The sequence below is a fragment of the Belonocnema kinseyi genome, chromosome 8 (assembly GCF_010883055.1).
Source record: "Belonocnema kinseyi isolate 2016_QV_RU_SX_M_011 chromosome 8, B_treatae_v1, whole genome shotgun sequence".
NCBI lineage: Eukaryota > Metazoa > Arthropoda > Insecta > Hymenoptera > Cynipidae > Belonocnema > Belonocnema kinseyi.
In genome coordinates, this window is record NC_046664.1 from 70,225,912 (window position 1) to 70,247,547 (window position 21,636).

The 21,636-nt window shown below is 30.2% G+C and overlaps 1 protein-coding gene across 6 annotated transcripts in view; it reads right to left on the reverse strand.

Moving 5' to 3' along the window:
• The window catches only part of LOC117179053 (fatty acid 2-hydroxylase), a 34,055-nt gene extending 13,614 nt beyond the window's left edge, over positions 1 to 20,441 (reverse strand). The window contains exons 1-4 of one of the 6 annotated variants that reach the window (XM_033370682.1): positions 20,305 to 20,441; positions 19,570 to 19,927; positions 4,288 to 4,513; positions 4,038 to 4,198 (exon numbers count right to left, since the gene is read on the reverse strand). In XM_033370682.1, coding sequence (XP_033226573.1) covers positions 4,038 to 4,198; positions 4,288 to 4,513; positions 19,570 to 19,860 — 678 coding nt within the window. In that variant the 5' untranslated portion in view covers positions 19,861 to 19,927; positions 20,305 to 20,441. Of the gene's footprint in view, positions 1 to 4,037; positions 4,199 to 4,287; positions 4,514 to 19,569; positions 19,939 to 20,229 lie in introns of all 6 variants that reach the window. The other 5 variants (XM_033370687.1, XM_033370685.1, XM_033370688.1 and 2 more) reach the window with 5 other exon arrangements.
• Between the last annotated feature and the right edge of the window lie 1,195 nt (positions 20,442 to 21,636).

Genomic DNA, 21,636 nt, shown 5'->3' on the forward strand with positions numbered 1-21,636 from the left:
AATTAGCACAAATGGTAAGTTCCGACAGTGCCTACAAGTGTGCCTACTGGCCGCTAGATGGCAATACCGGTTTCATATGTATACACCTGGTATATATAATTATTATTACACCATTAAGCCATTTCCCTTTCGGGGTAGGCGTGACTCACTCGGTAGGGGAAAGGAGTAGTGTGTGGAAGGGATAGTGAATTAGTCGAGAAATATACCGTGAGGAAGTGCTATATTTTAGATGATTTCCAGTCATTCAAATAATAAAAACATGACTTCAGTTAACTTTGTAGAATTAGTACAACTTATCTATAAACATTTGAATAATAAAAACATAGAACAAGCCAATTTTTAAATTGAAGCAAAAATTGAAAGTTACTTTTCGTAACTTTCATATCAAACGTTTGAAACCGAAGAGCATGAAACAATTATTGGACAAAGAAATTCAGCAATTCATCACGGCGAATTCACATTTTTTCGTGATTGCTTGATACGATTTAAAAAGTATGTTTTGGAAACATAATTGTTTTTAACAAATTATATTTGTTTAAGCAATGAACAAATTGTGAATATATTTTTGTATAAACTGTACAGTCTGAAAAATAATTGGACGTGTTATATTGTGTTTCCTTCAGGGAAAAAACTGAAGTTAAATTTTGTTGCATGTAAAATTTGCCGCTGTTAAAGTTTACATGATATTTGGTGAAAGTTTATCCTACGATGGAATAAAATCTGTCGTCTGCTACGGCGTCCTTAACAGCAATGGGAAACGGGCAATATATGTGTTAATTCGAGTTATAAATCGAGACACCAGATTTGAAACGGCACAGAAAAAAAAGTTAAAATTTGTTGCAGGTAAGACTTGCAATCATTAAAAATTAAAAATATTTCGGAAAAAGTTTCAACGAGGTCAGGAGAATAATTCTGATCTCGTCTACTGCGTGACACGGAAGTGAGCAAATTTCGGTAAAACATCTAGAATCAGCAACGGAAAATATGGAAAAAATTTGTTCTCCCTGATTTATTTCTGCGAAATAAATTAGACTATTGTAGAGAAATTAAAACTTACTTAATATACCATTCAGCAAAAAGCGCAAAAAGCAACTGACAGATAGGAATCTCCGGTTCTCTCCAATTTAATGAAGTTAAACGACGATAGATAGCGCTGGCGTCGCAATCCTCGCTACATCTCGAATAAAAATGGAGCAATTATAAGGCGAAATATTATCCAGGAAAGGTTAAAAATCGAACATTATCTTAGATGCGTATAAAGTTTATTCGGCAAGGTTAATTTTTCTTGCGGTGAATCTTTCAACTGGAATTGATGTAAACTTTATCTTTGGTTTTTTCTGTGCTGTTCTTTAAGTTCTCGAAAAAGAAGAAAATAGATTATTTTTACATTTTTTGGAAAAAAATAATTGTTTAAATAATTTACATGTATTTAAAAAATTAAACATTGTTTAAAAAGTAATGGAAAAGATTCAAATTTTCCAGTGGTAATTATTTGTATGAAAACGACGACAGAAATTGCTAACAATTGAAAGTAATGAGTAAAAAATTGTATTCTTTTTTTTGGGTCATGTTTGGGTCGATGAAGGGAGGGATGGGGGGGGGTAGAAAATAAAAGTTATTAATATCTTAGTTCGTAGACACTCCTCTTTAATTCCTAAACACACAAACAGTTATATATAAATATATATAAATATATATATATATATAGAAAAAAATAATAAAATTGATGTTTCACGTCTTACAACTTTTAATGAACAACATTTTGTTTTTATCCTTCTCCTAAACATATTAGTTCAGTTTATTTAAATGTCGCAAATAAAGTAGATCTAACTTTTGTTCGCTAATTTATGAAGAACAATTTTTTGTGTTACTTATTACATTAATGATTTGTTTGCCTTTACCCGAAGCATTTGTACAACTTTAAAATATAAAAGTTACAAATTCAACATCTTCAAAATTTTGAAAATGGTAAATTACAAACTTTGTTTCCTTTACGTTTCAGAGTTGAAAACTTTTTGGTTGCTAATACATTTATTTTGGTTATTCGCCAATTGGTAATGAATGCACGTAATAATACAGTCATTTCATAGCGAAAGTTGTGCGAAGATACCAAAAAAAATTATATTATACTTCTTTACTGGATCGTAGAAACCTTTTTTAGATACGGCGATTCTAAAAATACTGAACCCTGGTGAGTAAGTTGGGAAGACAAAGGAGCCCCACACTTGCCGCTCTTGCGCCCGCCTCTGGTATACGCCTGTTTACTGTACACAACGCGCCAGTTTCAAGCGAGAAAAAAATCTGCACTTTCAATTACAAAAAACAACATCAACAAGAACATTTTCGGAAAAAAGCGAGCTGAACGATTAGGTATAATTGCCTTTAGATTATGTGATTAAAATATTGTGGGCAACAATACATGCGTTTAGATGTAGTGTTGATGTCGCCAAATTGACAGCCGCTTGAGGGACACGAGGGAATACAGGCGAGTCCCCCGCTTTCCGCTCTTGCCCCTCGCGGCCACTATATTACCGTTTCACTGTATAGCTCGCGCGACTTTCAAGCGAGAAATAACATTTTATTTTCAATTACAAAATACAACAACAAAAAGGATCTTTTCGGGAAAAGCGAGCTGAAACGTCCGGTATTATTGCATTTAGATCATGTGCTTAAAATTTGGCGTTCAACAACTCAACCGTTTAGATTTAGTTTGCCCCTTGCGAATTTGACAGCCGTTTGAAGCGCCTTAACGACTTTCATTCTAAAGATAATACAGAAACTGGTAAAGAGAGTCATCAGGACTGAGGTGCTTTCCACGCTGACGTTGAAAAACCGACGCAGCACCTTGAACAAGGTGGGTATGCTGTGGGCACCTTCTTGAGCTTAGATGGCGCCTTCAGCAATAACCCTCTCCCCAGAATTCACTTGTCGGGAAGCTTCAAAGTGTGTCGTACCAGACCAGCAGTGGGGTGCCCTGTTACCCCTCCTGTGATATATCTTAGTGGGCGGCCTCCTTCGTACGCTTAATGAGGTACGCGGATAACTATGTAATGTAATCCTACACAGAGGGGCTGATCTTGAAACGTTGATAGGTCTTACAGGTTCAGCGCTGCGCATTATTGAGATTTGGTGCGAACAGCTCAATATGGCTCTCGGTAAATCCGGAAAAGACCAATCTTGTCATTTTTATGAAAAAGTACAAAGTGTAGCGGGTTGACGCCTTTGAATTCCTTGGTAAGAGGCTGATGATATCAGACTGTAAAATATCTATGTAAGAGTAATCCTAAACAGCAAACTGAACTGGTAGGAGCATCTGGAAGAACAATGCAGGAAGTTTTTCATGACATTTTGGATGTGTAGAAGAACCTTTGGTTTGACATGGGGTCTAGGACCAAAAATTATTACAATGAGGTGGCGATAAAGTACATGCTCTGGGGCAATAGCCACAGCCCAGCGTACAAAATAGTTACAGTGTTGCCGGTTTCAGGCGCGAAAACATGTTTAATTCCCGAAAACAAACATTTCCAGGAAAAACCTCTCTGTCTTATCCGGTGTAATTGCCTTCAAGTTATGTGGTAAAATATTTCTTGGAACAATTCATCCTTTGAGACGTGTAAAGAATAAGCGAAACCAAAAGTCTCAAACTCGTTTCAAGCGCCTTAAGGGAATGAAATATCTTAAGCGCCAAGGGGGTCGTATTGAGGCCCGCCCATAAATTAAATTGTTAAAAATGCATTTTATTATTTAAGATTGATCTTCTTGGTTAAAAATTAATGTATTAAGCTGGAAATTTAACAATTCCATTTTTGGTTGAAAATTAATCGCTTTTAGTTGGCAATTCAACTGTTTGGACGAAAATGAACTTTTTGGTTGAGAATTCATAATTTCGGGTTGAGAAAACGCCCCGTTTTCCTATTTCTAGAGTATTTTGGACTATGAAGTCTGGCTCTAGCAACATAAATGCTTACAAAATAAGATAAAAATACAAAAGAAATTAAATAATTTTGATATTCTTTTTATTTTGGTCAAAACTTTACCTTGTGATGAACTCCGTGTAGAAGGAAATGTAATGTGATTAGAGTTCTCGAATCTGCGGGTGGTTTCAAATGGAATAATTTTCTATGTAAAGTATATTCGATAAAAGTCCACAATAATAGTCCAAGGCCAAGTGCTATTAATATATGCGGAATCGAACAGACTGAAAAAAAATGTTTGTGCGATACGAATGTTAATTTTTATTTTCTTTCTCGAAGAACTTAAAGCTTTGATAGAAGAAGTGTTTTTTACTTATGTTATCTGAAATTTCCGTTTTGTAGCCTTGATAAAAAAAATAAAGAGAGACAGGTATCCACACGATTGGAATGATAAACCACGGAGTATTGGAATTATATTCCAGGAAATCCGATTGAAAAAGTCGAATCGGCCGATTTACAGGGAGATGAACCCATTTCCAGTAATTATCTGTTAGAGAGCCTACTTGCCATAATATTGGTGCATTCCAGTCCACAAGCCTCTGAAAAAATTAAGAAAATTACATATCAATCTACTCGAGAATTAATTAGTAAAAATTAGGTTGGTCAGATGGCTTGATGGAAAAATCAGGAAATTATACCACTTCTAACCCCCTTCAAACTCTAATTTCCCGCACCCCTAATATAATCTCTAACTTTCCCTCATTAATCCCTGACCAATTTTTCATTTTCTCTGACCGCTATAAATTTTTATCCACAGGTTAAGTTTTCAACCAAACAAATTACTGTTAAACCAAAAAGGCCAAGGTTCAACCCATAACATTAATTTTCAAGAAAATACATGAATCTTCAACAAAATATTTAAATTTTTAACAAAAGAAATGAATTGTCAACTGCAAAGATGCATTTTTTACCAATAATAATAATTTTCTATCACAAGACAAAGTTTCAATAAAATGCATGAACCAAAGAAAAGAATTTTCAATAAAAATGATGAATCTTTAATAAAAAAAATAAATCTTAAACCAAATTGTTCAATTTTTTACCAAATAGATGAATTTACAACCATAAAGATTAAATTTCTACGAAAAATTACGAATTTTCAACTCAAAAAGTTACATTTTTAACCAAAAACTGCATAGTTATATCAGCATTATAGGAGAAATTAGTTGTAGGCAATGATGATTAATTAAAACAATTATGTTTGTTAAATTTGATTATTGTTTATCTCGCTTTGAGTGAAAAGTGGAAAAAAATGAACATTTCAGAGAAAACCGCAACTTTCTAGCATTGCTCAAACATTATTTTAAATGATAATCCATTGTTTCACCAATTACGTACAGCAAATTAAATTTATTATTGCCTCACTCTAATTGTAAAGTGTTCAAAAAGTTGAATATTAAAAAAACGCAAGTTCCTAGCATCATTCAAAGAAAATATTATCAAGAAGAAGAATAAATTGCTTAAACAATTATGTTTGTCAACCTGAATTTATTTTTATCTCACTCATAGTGAAAAGTGGACAAAAAGTGAAAAACTTTAGAAAAAAACGCAACTTTTTAGCATTATTCTAAGATATTTTATGAAAAATAATAATTTACTGTTTAAACAATAAATTTTGTAAATTGAATAAAATATTAACTCACTCCAAGTGAAAAGTGGACAAAAAGTTAAAGAATTAGGAAAAATCGCGACTTTCTAACTCTATTCTAAGAGAAAATTGCTAACAACAATAATAAATTATTTTAATAATTCACGGAAAGTTCTAATTATTAGTATAAAGTTGTATTTTATGTATTAAAAAATAGCATTAAAAGAATCCACAAAAAATCATAATTAGCGCAAAAAAACAATTTTTTTTAAAATAAAGATACTCATAACATATATACGAAAAGTGTTTACCTTATCTTTTATTTTACATTGTGATAAGGAATGTGTATAAATTTGACGAATACTTTCACATTGTATCAATGTTTTTACATATCCTTATCACACGTTTTCTTGTAAAAAACGAATTATAAAATTCCCGAATTTAAACAATTGTAAATTTTTTTATTTAAAGGGACATACATAGTTTGAAGGGATATTATTTTTCATTTAAACACTTATTTTAGAAACTTTAAACATTTAAAATAACTTTTTTATAGAAATACAGTGAAACTCTTCTATAGCGCCAATGTTGGGGATGATGGTGGGTGGGAACTAATTCATTATAGCCCCTGCCGCTTTTGTTTGTTCATGCTTGAGTGCTCACCTGAGTGACAGCCGCATATCCCGCGTACCCCGCGCAGCTCCTGTTACGCCAACATACGGCGCGGCCTCAATTCTCGGAAGGGCTATAGAAGGGAGGGCTATTGAATAATTTCACTGTATTTGATTATTATATTTTCAATACATTAATTATATTTCAAATGTTTAAGTTCGGAAATATTCTGTCCGAAATTTTATTATTCGGAAATTTTATTATTCATTTATTTATTGAAAACACAATTATCACATATGAAAAAAAATTATTCTCAATCTTGTTAATTCGGGAATTTTCTGTCAGGAATTTTTCCAATTAAGGAATTTTATTATTCGGGAATTTTTCTATTCAGGAATTTTATTATTTAAGATTTTTCGGTCATACCAAAAATATTATTTATCTATTAAAAAGACAAAAATCAAATATTTTCCTAGAAAATATGTTTTTAATTGTTGCAGTTTTTTAAATCATTGTTTGAATATAAACTGACTATAATTAAAAAAAAAATCAGTCCAGAAATGTATTTGCTTCAATTGCAGTTGTTTGAAATCCAAACAATAATGTTAGAAATTTTAAGCATGAAAATTTATTTATTTTATGAAATTATTTGATTATTGTATTTAACAAAAATAATTTTTATTACAAAATCATTTTTTTGCTTGTTTAAATTCCGGAATTTTCCAGTTCGGATATTTTATAATTCGGCAATTTTATGTCGGGATTCTTATTATTCGGGAATTTTACAATTCAGGAACTTTATTCTCTGGGGATTTTTATTATTAGAGAATTTCATTATTCGGGAATTTAATTATTCGGAAATTTTATAATTCTGGAATTTTTCAATTCGGCCATTTTACAGTGTCGGGAATGCTATTTTTCGGGATTTTCCAGTCTTCCAAAAATATTAATAATTAATTGAAAACACAATAATCAAATATTTTACAGAAAATAAATTATTCTTAATCTTTATAGTTTTTAAAAGTATTGTTTTAATTTCAAATGACTATAATTGAAAAAATGCATGAACAAATATATTATTTTCAATTACTGTTATTTTAAATTAAAGCAATAATTTGAGAAATTTTAAACGTTAAAAATAACTATTTTTGAAACATATTTGATCATTAAAATTTTAATAAGTACATAATATTAAAAAAAAATTAATTGTGTAAATTCGGGAATCTTCTGTCGGGAATTTTATTTTTCGAAATTTCTCTTTTTTATTGGATTATATATTTTTTTATCAAGTTAGAATATGAGCTGATTTAAAAAAATACTTCATATTTTACTCTTATTGAGTTTATTTGAAGATAATAAAAACATATTAAGACAATTGCAAAGGTTGTATATGTAAAAATGTATGTTTTAACTTTTTAAATATTTTATATCTATTTGTTTTTTAAAAGTTCGATCAAATAATTATGTAAATTGCCTGCATTATTACAGTACGATACTTTTCAAACTTTTAGAGTTCGCAAGTTGGAAAAGTGTGTCGCTGATAAATAAATAAAGCACCCCTCACCTACCTTTTCCGACTAAGTGTAGGTAGAGTTTTATCATGAGGTCGCTTTAACTCAGCGTAATTCGTGAAATTGACTGAAGGCTAACGAATGCTATCAAATAGTCGGAAACTCATGATATAAAAAAAAAATATTGTACAAAGTTAAAAATCAGGCATATGTAGGTATATTTTAAATATAATTAATAATTAAAAATATCGATTCGAAAGCGTTTGAAATATACAGAAATATATTAAATGATTTTGAACTGAAAACGTTGAGAAAATGAAACTATATTCAAAAATATACAATTTTCTATGGGTATGAAAAGGAATGAAACTGACATTGCTGCTAAAAAGCGTTTGAAGCTGAATAATTTTATATTGAAGAATTTTAAATAAGAAATTCTCAAAATTTCAAACTTATATTTTGAATATTGGACCATTTTTTCGAAAGGAGTTCAAATCGTACCATTTAAAGGTGTAGTCTAGTTGGTGGGCTACAAAAATAGGCTATTTTTGCATCTTTTTTGTGAGCGTGCTATGGAAGATATGGATATAAAAATTAATAGGTACGATAAATAATATCTTCAGATATAAAATAAATTTTTTTTATTCATTTTCTCCAAGTTTTTTATACAAAATCCGTATTTGAACGGAATGCAATAATTTGGAGGCAGGTCGGCGTCCACATGATATCTCGGCAACGGGTTATAAAAAACAAAAATTTTGAGATTTGATATGAAAGTGGCTACAAAATGATCTATGGATATTAATTTTCAACAAATTTTGTTAATTTTATTCAATAAAAATGAAAATAAGCAAAAAAATTTTTGTTGCTGTTTTTCGTAAAAAAAAAATATAGTAAATTCAAAATTTTAACATGATAATAGGTCATTTTGTGAGTAATTATGTGTAGAATGTTTGGTCAAAATTTCAGAAGGATCGGCCCACTGGTTCCGTGGAAATCGTGTGGCCAGTTTCTCAAAACGTTGGTTTGAGAAAAGGCGTTTGAAGTGTGCGAGTGCGTGGGGCGCGTGCGTTGGGCATTCAGGCACGCATGGTCAGATAGTACACTTATACTGCTCAGATCTTCATTAAAAATTTAATACGATATTCTTAGATGCATATACATTCGAAAAATCTCGAAATTGTATGATTTCAGATTAAAATTTCGAAAATAGGGCAATTTTAAAAGGTTCAATCTGGAATATTTTCAGATTATATTTTCGAAATTGAATCATTTAAAATTCAAAGGAATTAAAATTGTTTTATTTCGAACTAACAGCGTTTAAAATTCCCAGGCAGAAAAAATATATAATAGTGCGAAATATAACATATGATTTTCGGTTATATAATCGTTTAATTGAATTATACTAAATAAAAGCTTAAAATAAAAAAATAAAACATTTTTGAAGGGAAAACATTAAAAACGAATAATTTTCTTCTGCGAACTACAAAAATTAAACAAATCTAAACTTCATTTAAAATTGAAACAAAAATGTATTCATTAAGAATTGTCATAATAATTTTTTTTATGTCCAAACCTTTTAAAATTTCAATTATTGAAATTAATTATTTTTTGATAATTATTTATTTTAAATTTCAAATGTTTCGATTTTAATTATAAATTAAACCTTATGCAAATTTATCATTTACCGAAAGTTTAATTTTGATCGGTTTTAATTTTAAACAACAAATTCTTCACATTTTAATTTCAAATCGATATTGCCCCATAAAATATTTTTAAATTATAAATGAGTAATTTCTCCAAATCTTCAGCTAAAATTCGGTCAATTTGAAGATATTACATTTAAAAATTAAGAAATAAAATAAAAAAATGAATTAAAAAGAAGATTGCTATATATGATTCCAGATTCCAATATTTGGAATTGTACAATTTTAAGATTTTCAATTCAAACATGTTTTTTTTTTAGTTTGAAATGCTGGCTATTTTGGAAAATTTCCAAATAAAAAATAATTTAATTTTTAATATTTAGTTCTAAAATATTTTCGACTTTAAAGACTAAAATCCCAATAAAATAGTTTATAATATTTAACTTAAAATTATTAAATTTAAAACGAAGGCTTTTAAATAATTCATTTTAAAAGGCCTAGTTTTAAAATTCACCATTTCACTCTAAAGTGCAAAAAAATAAATAAATAAATAAAAAATAAAATAAATAAATAAAAATAAAAAAATGCGGTACAAACGTTGAATTTTCTTGTAATGCTCACATTAAAAAAGGATACTTAAAATTACTACAAAATATGCAATAGCTGATATTTAAACAAGACATATTTTAATTTCAAATAAAAAATTATCCAATATAAAAAAAAATGATATTTCAACTAAAGAAAATCAATTTTCACTCAAAAATCAAATAATTTTAAGATACAGAATTAATTTTCAGTAAAAAGAAAGGATGTTCTCTACAAGTCAAAAAGATGAACTCTCTTAAAAACGGTTGCGTTTTCAACATGGATATACTAATGTTCCACAAAAAATGTATTAGTTGATAATTAAACTAAAAAAAGTTTTTATATTAAATAAAAACGAGTTGTATATTACCAAAAAATACGAATTTTAAACGTAATACTTGAATCTTGAACAAAAAAGTTGAATTTTCAACTAAAAGTTGCCTTTATAACCTTTATTTACGCTTTTAATCCAAGCGACTTCTGTTCTTGTTCCCTTTTTCTTTGACTTCTATTGTACCTCTATTATGCCATTTTTTCAGGTGAATTCTTTCACTCTTTCTTATTCGCTCCTCTAGTTCCTTCCAACTTCTTCATCCACTCTTCCCCCAATCCATCCTTCCTCAGAATCTTTACCACATTCTCTTGCCAGCTTCCTTTTCTTCAATTCCTCTTTTACATCCGCACCAGTAAATGCTGCCACGTTTCCTCTTCCCATTCACCCATTCTGCACTTTATTTTCCTATTGCATTCCTTCCCTTACCTCGTTTCCTAATCTAAGTCTTGCTATAGATCTCGTCATTTTAATTACTTTTGAGTACGCATGCGCAAAAAATAATTGTACTTTTTTCAATTGTCGGTCCCTTTTGACGAATCTGTAGTGTTATTATGATAAAACAATTATTTTTTAATTACAATGAAACCCTTCAATAGCCCTCCCTTCTATAGCCCTTCCGAGAATTGACGCAGCACCGCAGGTAGGTGTAACAGGGGCTACACGGGGTCTGCAGTTGTTACTCAGGCGTGAACAAACAAATGTGGAGTGGGCTATAATGAGTTAGTTCCCACCCATTGCCAGCCCCAAAATCGGCGCTATAGAAGAGTTTCACTGTAATTCGAGGGGTACCTGTGTTAAAAAGTGAAATAAAATGAATCAATCCGATTTTAAAAGAAATATTGTGCAAAATAATAAGTCGGAGCTCATAAACGATGCTGCTACGGTCTTTGTAGCAGTGACAGCCGTAGGAATGCATACTATGAAAAGTGTAATTTTTAATTTATGAACTTTCCAAAGCCATTTATGAAGTATAGAAAAGGAGAAATTGATGAAAGAAGCAGACTATTACACGTGAGAAACTGTGATTAATGCAAGAAATCCGATAAATGGGTAAATGCATGATGTAAGCTCACCTTGCAACTAATTCCTTCTTTTTCCCTTAGTCGGTTCCCTTCGACACTCCAGACATATTTTTAATCTTTGCGTCCAAATTAACTTTCAAAAATTGCACATTTTTACCTCTGTTTATCAAAAGGGGCCGACTTTTTTGAACTCGCGGGAGGTGATATGGCAGCCGCATTTGCGCACCAATAACTTCCGAATTAAAATGAAAAGGTCTATTCTGGCCCACCTTCTCTCTTCCTATTTCTTTTTTAAATACTTTGGTGCTCCTTTTTTTTATCATCGTATATAATTTATTATATTTTGATTCCTCAATCATCTCCCATCTCAATATCAAATACCTTTCTCTCTCCCTTTTCCCCCATTCTTCATAGTAGACTCCAGTTCCGTCTTCTCTACCTCTAGCATTGAGAACTTCCTCCTTTCTTCTTCCCATCTCGTTAATTCAATCGCCCACTCTCTTCCTTTTTCTACCTCTATCAAACACTGTCGCTAACTCCCCTCCGTTTCCAACATTTACCTTCGTTTCAAATTGTCATGCTCCTTTCTCTTATATGAACACTATGATCTCCATTTCTCAGCAAGGTATATTCCAAATTTTTAAACTCTTCCTTTTTCATTCCCACATTTAAATTCAACTTTTTTTATTTAAGTATTTCACCCCTTTTCGAAGCTTATGAAGCGGGGCTAAAGCTCTACTTTTTACTCCCTAGGGAATAAAAAGTTACGTCAGAGGTGAATAATGAAAATTATACCTCTATGAGTACGAATTTTACAATAATCAGTCCACGCATCGTAAGAACTGTAAGGAAACTTCGTTTCAGATAATAGGATTTCGCGGTAATTTATAGAAAGTTACCGTATATAACACAGCGTCACAAAAAAAGTGGTCTGTCCCAGAAGTGAGACCAATGTACCCTTATGTTTTTGGAATCACTGAAACCGAATTGAACCGCAGAATTGCTGCCCGTGTGGAAAAATGTTCTGGCGCTGGTCTGGCCCAGACCAGACCGCTAGGTTTCCAGCCCTGGCGCTGACCAGATAGTCTGGCCTGGGCCTGGCCAAAAGTGTAACGTCTGAATTATTATATTATTAGGAAAATAATAAAAAAAAATGTTGACAGTTTGTGACGCTTGATCGACAAAAACTAGCACTGTTTCCGAGAGGTCGCAGCCAAGCACTGTCAGAATACTTCAAGTTGTGACGTCTGCAAGTTGCGGGCCAAGCAATGAATTATAATTACTTAGGAAAACTTGATTGTATTTTCATAGTTTGAATTTCTTATCTTCCATTATTTTAGAAATCTTGTAACTTTTTCAAAATACAGCCAAAAGAAACTTGGTGATGGGACTTAAGATTTTTTTTCTTGGCTCGCTGATCAGCGCGACGCCTGGACCAGAACAGACTCTCAAGATGATAAGAAAGAAAGTCGCGTTTTCATAGTTTGAATTTCTTATTTTCTATCATTTTAGACACCCTGTAACGTTTTCAAAGTACTTCAAAAAAAATTTGGTGATGGAACTTAAGATTTTTTTCTATTGGCTCGCACCTGGGCCAGGCTAGACTGTCAAAGTGATAGAAAAAAGGCTTGTTTTTATACTTTGAATTTCTAATTTTCCATTATTTTATACACCCTGTAATATTTGTGAAGTATGTCAAAAAAATGTCTGATGGAACATATGATTTTTTTCCTTCTTGGCTAGCTGACCAGTGCCAAACCTGGGCCAGAACTGACCTTGCAGACTAGACGGTCTAGATAAAGTCAAACCTGAGCCAGACTGGTGTCAGACCTGAGCCAGATCAGTTCTTCCAGACTAGACAGTCACAGTTCACAGTTTTTGACCAATCATCTCCAAATTTAGTGCACATATTCTTTGGGCTCCCAAACAGGTCGTAAGAGTTTGCATTTTACAAAACTAAATCCTAGAACTTAAGTACAAGTTTTATAATTTAAAATAAAAAAACGCCCTTTTTATTTTATGTTTTTCAGTTTTTAATTCTTTTTTCACATTTTACAAATTTTACAAATAATTTGTAAAGAAAAATTTGATAGCATAAGGAGAGATTTTTAAAATTGGTATTTTTTGCTTTTTCTATCAAGAAAAATCTTGAATTTTCGTACAGTTTTTTCAGACGTACATTTTTGGTATTTCGCACGGAAAAAATATTTTAAAATAGATTTTTGTAAAAATACCTCTTATTTACATTAAACTGGGAAGAAATAATGCAATGTTGAAACATTTTATTAATACAACTTCAGTTTTTTAATCCTGCGAGCAGGTCATTCTCGAAATTGGCTGCCCCTAACCTCAAAATCTCAATAAACTGTCATCCCATTGTACCTCAGAAATGAAATCTTATAACTTAAATTGAAATGAGCACAATACTTCACACGAATATTCCCTTATGTTAATGTCCATACTGATAGAAAATAATCAGTTATAACTAAAAAAAATTAAGTTAAAACCAAAAATACTATATTGTTACACAAGCCTCACTCAGAAGCAGAAAAGTATCATTGCACTGCTTGCACTTGACTTTCACCACAAAAGCAGCTTCATAAAACTTATAAGCGTCCAAACTTTTACATGCTTTCACTTGTTTTGCAGTGTAAATAGTGTGAGATTGAATAAAATATGACACTATATCCACTATTGTCATCGAGGGCACTGAGATTACATTTTTACTAAAATCTATATCTCTAAGAGCATACGGATCAAAGTTTTCAATTTTTCCAATTTTTGGATATATCGGGTCTTGACATCTCCCGAAAATGTTCCCAAATATTCATTCTGCATTTCGAAAAAACAAAACCAATGTTTGAAAACTGCGACAATACATGAAAACTATAGGGGAATCGGGAGGCTGTTATTCCCCTGATAACACAAATATCCTGATGATTCGCGGCAGAGGTGGGGGCCCCTCCAGACTGGGACATTCGTGAGCGTATACGTTTTACGGCGGGGGGCATAGGTGGAAGTTTACTGTAGTTAAATTTTCTACCAAATTCTTGAATTTTAAATCAAAAAGACGAATTTAAACATTTGAATTTCAACAAATCCAAAAAAAAAATCAAATGTTTTAATTTTCAAGCCAAAAGGGCGAATTTTCAACAAAGTAGATGAATTTTCAACCAAACAAAAAGATAAAATTGCAATCAATTGTTGAATTTTCAGCCAAGAAGTACGACTTCTTACAAAAATTATTGTTAAACTTTTAACAAAATCATTCAATTTTGTACCAAACAATTAGACTTTTTAACCGAAAAGATTCAACTTTTTACCAAAAAGTTGGATTTTCTTATTGGGTTTTATTAGATTAATTTTTAATCCGACAGATACATTTTTAAAACCTAAAAAAATGCATACAGAAAGAGATGAATTTTTAAACCAAAAAGATATATTATCAAGGAAATAATTAGATTTTCAACAAAAAGAAATTTTTTAGTCAAGAGAGAAAAATACTTGCAATAAAATTCTTGAATTTTCTACCAAAAAGTATGGCTTTTCAACAAAATTGTTGGGTTTTCAATAAATTAATTCAATTTTAATAAAAAAAGATGAATTCTCAGCTGAAAATTTAATAGTAAATTGTTCAATCAAAATAAATCAACTTGCAGCCAAAAGAGATTGGTTATCTTAGTAGTTTATATTTGATTAATTTTTAACAAGAAGGAAAATTCTACATAAAGAGATGAATTTTCAAACCAAAAAGACGAATTTTCAACAAAAAATATCTTCCCACTGCGTTGTTATATTGAAAATAAATTATAAAAAATTAAACAATTTTTAAATACATATGAAGCTTTAAAAGTTAAAAACTCCAGACTAGACGTGATCTTCATGCATACTAAATAAAAAATTCTACTAAAAATCATTCTGAATTAAAAATGTTATAATGTGAAAAAATTGTAAATAATAAAACTGAAACCTCCCAAATTTTGATGATATCCTAGCATTATAGAACATTTCTACAAAAGAAAGCCTTACAAAAGTATTATTGTTGTTTACAATAACATAAATAAAGACATCTGTTTAAAAATACTCCGAATTAAAAATAAAATAATTAGAAAAAAATTGCAAATAATAAAGCTGAAAACTCCAAATTTTTAACTATATCATTGCAGAAGTGAACTAAATGCAAGACAAATATTTAATATAATTAACCATGCAAAAATAAATAAATAACTAAGCAAGCATTTTCCGAATTAAAAAAATGTAACCACACGGGATAATTGGTAATTTATTTATTTATTTTTTTATAGTTGATTACTTTAAATATTTTTTTTTGCATTTAGTTTACTTCTGCAATGGTATCATTAAAATTTTTGAGTTTTCAGCTTTTTAATTTACAATTTTTTTCTGATTATAACTTATTTAATTCGGAGTATTTTTAAAAATATGTCTTTATTTATATGATTTTAAACAAAATCAATACTTTTTATAAGGCTTTCTTTTGTAGAAATTTTTATTAGTAGAATTTGTAGTTTAGTATATTTGAATATCACGTATAACCGTGGGTTTATTTTCAATTTTTTAAATATATTTTCTTGAAATTTTGAAATTTGTGGTCAAAAATAAATATAAAATAGGGTAGGTTTAGCCGTGGCTGTTGCTCTTATTTATAGATAGACGTCTTTGGGAAAGGTTATTTTCAACATTTATTCATTTTTTATAACTCATTTAGTTTTTTACTAGAATTTTTTTATGGTAGAAATTTTCGTTTTGTACATGTGAAAATTACGTAGAATCAGATTTTTTTTTTCCAATTTCAAATTTATTTGTTTTTTATAACTCATTTTTTTTGTAGAATTTTTTAAAGTCGTATTTATTGTTTAGTGTGTGTGAAGATCACGTACAACAGGGAGTTATTTCAAACTTTTAAATATATTTTACAATTTTTTAAATTTGTTCATTTTTTTCTAAAATGAACAAAATTAATCTATTAGATTGTCCTTTTTACACTTTTTTAGTGTTGAAAGCTAAATGTCAAGTTCCTTAGCCAGAGATTTTGGATAAAAATGCTAAAAGTTAGAGCTATTTTAAAATTTTGGAGACAAAATTTCTTTCAACATTTAGAAATTGTATGCAAATTGGTTCGTAGAATTCGAAAAGACGAACAATTTATCCCGATCAATTTTTTCGATATAAAAAAATTTACTAAAGTTATATCATAAACAAAATTAAAAAAAAGAAATTGAAAATTTTAAGCCAAACAACGCACGATATGAAAGAAGTCAAAAGAAAAACTCTGGTTTTTTAACACCATACAATATTGTCATAAAAACTTTTGGAATTCCCATGAAAAATCCAAAATGAAAATTTTGATCATACAAAAAATAATCAAAAATTCCACTTTGCAGTCAAACTACGCAATATACGAAAAAAGATAAATAAACAAAAATTGTGATTTTAAAGCAGATTCACAAATCTGTTATTGAGTAGATTAGATTTTATTCGTAAAAAATAAGTAAAATATAAAATACATAAAATTTTTGAAAAATGACACGGGAGAAAGAAAAAAAAAATACAATACATCTGATATAAAAGTGTTAAATATAATGTAGAAAAGTTCACATTTTAGACAAAATCGAGGGCGAAGCACTAGACACGTGATGAGAATGTGTTTGTTAAAGTCAAAGGAGCTTTGGCGAAAGAGAATTCACAATCACCAAATTATAGTTGTCGATGTTTTAAAATTTAATTTAAAAAAGTCTGTGCACAAATGTGGGTGGAAAGAGACCGAGCGCGTAGCGCGAGGCAAATATATTATCTAACGCGAAACGTGATACTAGCATATTATAGAGCGCGAAGCGCGAGAACCAACAGTCCCATATGAATAAAGTAAATTTCATACAAAAGTGTCATTGCGTTTTATTTTGTAATTATTAGCTCTTAAAAAAACAAATTTTTATTTGAACATTACAAACAAGGACATTCTTGAAAAAGAGATTTTTACAAAAGCTTTTTATTCTTAATTTAAGATCGATAAGAAATATATTTTTTCACAAATAATTGTATGCAAAATGAGCATGAAAAATATTTACAATTAAAAACCAGCCCCACACTCTAAAAAAAGATTTTAATTTTTGATGTTTTCGTTTCAAAAGCTTCATAACCTTTTAGCGTACCGAGTGTATAAACTTTTCAGCTACAATTATAAAATCCTCATCGAATTTATGTATCAGGAAGCTTTAAAAAAACCTCCAATTCTAGTATTATTATTCAGGAACCCGTATTTACTTTTCTCAAACCACAGTGTTTAAATAAGTGCATGTGATTGGTCAAGTTGTAAAATTTTTTTAATATTTTCAAGAACTTCAATGCTTCTTGAAAACTTTTTTCACATATTCGTCGTCGTTTCCAAGGTAGAAATACACTACTGGCCCGGTATTGGCCCACTACCGCATGTCGGAGTTCCAGTACTGGCTGGCTGTACTGGGCCAGTACTATACCAGTACTGGCTTGTAATGATTGGTGGTACTGGTTTGTCAGTACTGGCGCAGTACTGACTGCCAGTACTGGGGCAGTACTGGCAAACCGCTGGCGTACGAAAATGCCGGAGTTAATTTTAATAATGATAAAAAATTATTTAATTGTTTTAAAGACCATCCGTTCATCATCATTCGACGGCATATCGTCCGAATATTATTTATAATTACACAAATATAATTTCCAAACTATTTGTTTAATTTTAACACCCACTATTTCTATAATCTAAAGATATAACCAAAAACGTATTTAAAAAATAAATAATAATTTACTGCGAGTATTTTGTCAATACACGTTAATGGCACTGCTTAGAATGAATGCATATATTACATTTTTAAACATTAAATTACAAATAAAATTTCTAACGCTACGGGGTTTCGCACCTACATTTATACCTGAATCTGTCGCTTAGCAGTCGTTAGTCTTAACTATTACTCAAACCGACAGAATTGATAGTCAATGAAAAAACCATCCTCATAAGCAACAGCTCAAAAAAGTTAAAACAACCATTTTCCACCTTAATCTATTTATCATCATGCGACATCAAATAGATATAAAATAAACTAACTGTTCACGGAAACATAATTAAATAATTTTTAAATAAATAATTTATATCGACTAGAATTTTTCTTCGTGTAATATTTTATTTTTTCGCGTTTTAGTCCATTTTAAAAGTTCGGATAATAACATTTAATGAGCATTTAAAATTTGTGTATCGACGGAACTTAGAAATTTTTATTTTAAACCTTTGTGGAACGTTTTGCTTTTTAGGTGTTTTAAACTATTCTACAACGATTAAGACATACATCCAATATAATTTTTTCTGAACATCAAACATTTTTTATGAAGGGATGTTAGAATATTTTACTTAAAAAAAGTAATAGAAAAAAAACCTGGAAAAAGTGTGCCAAAGTTCGATTTGCTCTGTTAATTTTGTCGAGAGTTATCGAGTTTACGGACGGACGGGCGGTCAGACGGATAGATAGACGCCATCGCGAAAACTCGATTTTCGGCTTCAGGGGGTCTCACAATGTGAAGATACGATTTTTTAATAAAACAGTTGAATTTTCAAACGAGAAGTATGACTTTTTTTAGAAAATTGTTAAATTTTCAACAAAATAATTCAATTTTCAACCAAATAATTAGACTTTTTAATTGAAAAGAATAAACTTTCAACCGAAAAATTAGATTTTATGTTTGGGTTTTATTAGATTAAATTTTAACCAGATAGATGCATTTTTAGCAAACAAAATTAAATGAAATAAAGAAAGAGATGAATTATCAAATTACAAAAATAAATTTTCAACAAAATAATTGAATTTCCAACAAAAAGGTATTGGTTAGTCAAGAATGAAAAAAAATTGCAATCAAATTGTAGAATTTTCTACCACGCAGTATGATTTTCAATTATTAAATTTTCATCAAAATACTTCAATTTTGGATAAAAAAGATGAATCCTCAACCAAAAATGCAATAGCAAAATTGTTAATCAAAAAGAGTGAACTTTCAACCAAAAAAGTCGATTTTTTAACCAAGCGCATTATAGTGGAAAACTAAAGCTTGCGATAAATAAATGGCAATTTAGATAATTTATAGACTAAATAATTTCAATAAACATTGAAAATCATTTTAGCTTGAAAATTTTTTTATGAAACTATTTTTTTAAATTAATGAATTTGCACTATTCTTTACCTCTAAAATGAGTCCAAGGCTTAGTATTTCTTTTTTAATTTGTTTGTAATTATTATTATTTTTTAAATATTTACCTCAATACTATCATAGTCATCCTGTTTTTCCTTTACGAAATCTTCAAAAAGGTGAAGAGCAGCCTCAGAGTGTGGAATTTGATCCATCACCTCATTTAGGGAGGTCCCTTCAAACGGCTTTAAAATTTTACTACCACCAGGATGTTTTTTCAAAAAATCACTAATCTCGTACACTTTTCCTCGATAGCTCACAACAAATTCCCTTTCGTCTTTCGCCTGCATCTCTTTTTTCTCGACTGACACTTCCAATTTTGAAATTCCATTTTTTTTATCCATTGCACTTTTTTTCATTTATTATTTCCGGGCCAAGAAACGAAAAATAATTCTTCCTGGACGTTTTCATTTCTCACCTACAATTCTAAATAGTCACTTTACGGATGAAAAAAAAAACAATTCAAGATCTTATCAAATACAGACGCTTCTCTTTAATTTTGATAACGAGAATTACGTCAATTCCATATTAGATAAAAATTTAGGTGCGTCTGAGATACGTTAACATGAAAACATAAAAATAAAAAATATCGGTATCATTAAAAAAAAGTCATTTAGCTGTACGAATCGCTGTTCATAAATTATTTTCAAAAATTTTAAAAGTACATGCCAATTTTGAAATGAAAACTGATATAAGAAAAATAATTATTTGTAATTAATAATAATGACCTAATGTATCTACTGATTTTCCTTTATGTTTTTAATTTTTACTTAAAGAACAAATTTTGTATGAAAGGTACAGACCGTCGACTACTTCCATCGGGTGATATCCTTCAACTAGCCGGAAAATACACGACACGTTAGACGCTCTAGAGTCTAGACTATAGTGTCAGCGTTAAATAAGTAAAGATATTCACTTTGCTGATATTCTTTTAATTACAAAAAAAACAGTGGCGCATCTAGAAAAAAAGACGCCTATGGTAAGAACTGAAATCCCCCCCCCCCCACAAAAAGCAAAATACGTATTAAAATGAAGAAGTATGTAGAAACCTTCCGAATCCTGGTTTACCCGCAGTGTCGGGGGTTACCAACAAGTTTCTTGTTGCTAAATCGAGAGCCTCAATACGTTACGCTACTGGTGTTTCTCAGACAAGAGCCGCAATCGCCTCTCGCATGATGTTATTGTTTTCCCATCAACCCTTGAAAAAATGAAGTTGGCTGACAGATACACACACACACACTCACTCATACACACACATACAAATATTGACAGCCACCTCTTTGTAAAAGTAAGAGGAGATATATTCATTATGCGGTAATGAAAAGTTGATGACTAATATGTTTTTCATTAAAAATAGTGTCTCAATCATCCTAACTTTGTTATCACACTAATCTCTACGGACCCTATAATATGAGATCAATAAGGTCGTAATCTTTAAAAAATTACACAGGCACACAAAAAAAGATTAGAATTTTCTATTTACCAGTTTTTAAAATTTGAATTTGAATTTTCGGTTTATGTCAAACTATCCAAAGTAGGCACAATGTTGCCATCTTCAAAAAATTAGATAGACACGCGAAAAGAAGATTGAATTCTTCTGCTGAATATTTTTTTAAATCTGAATTTGAATTTTTATTCTATGTCGAATTATCCGAAGCAGGTACATAATGTCGTAATCTTTAGAAATTACACAGGCAAACAACAAATATTAGAATTTTCTGCTTACCAGTTTTGTTTAATTTGATTTTTCAGTTTATACGTCAAATTATCGAAAGTAGGCCACAATAAATCGAAAGTCGTTTTTTTTGTTTTAAAATAACTTTTTTTAAAGCCTTTATGTTTGAAAAAGTTTTCCTAGATTTTGGTCACAAAAAATGTTTGCTTTAAAAGTTATTAACAAGAAAATTTAATATTACAAAATGATCAAAATAATCAGCTAAATCGAGTTTCAAAATTCTTATGTTAAAATTAAAAATTTTTGTTTAAAAACGCACATTCCAGAAATGTGTCTTCCAAATATTAGAACATTGACTTATGTGAAGACCTATTTTTCGAATCTTCTGAGCGAGTAGCCGAAGGTTGGCCCTGAAATATGCGACGGAGAAGCTATCGTTGGCGACTCATACGTCATTGTT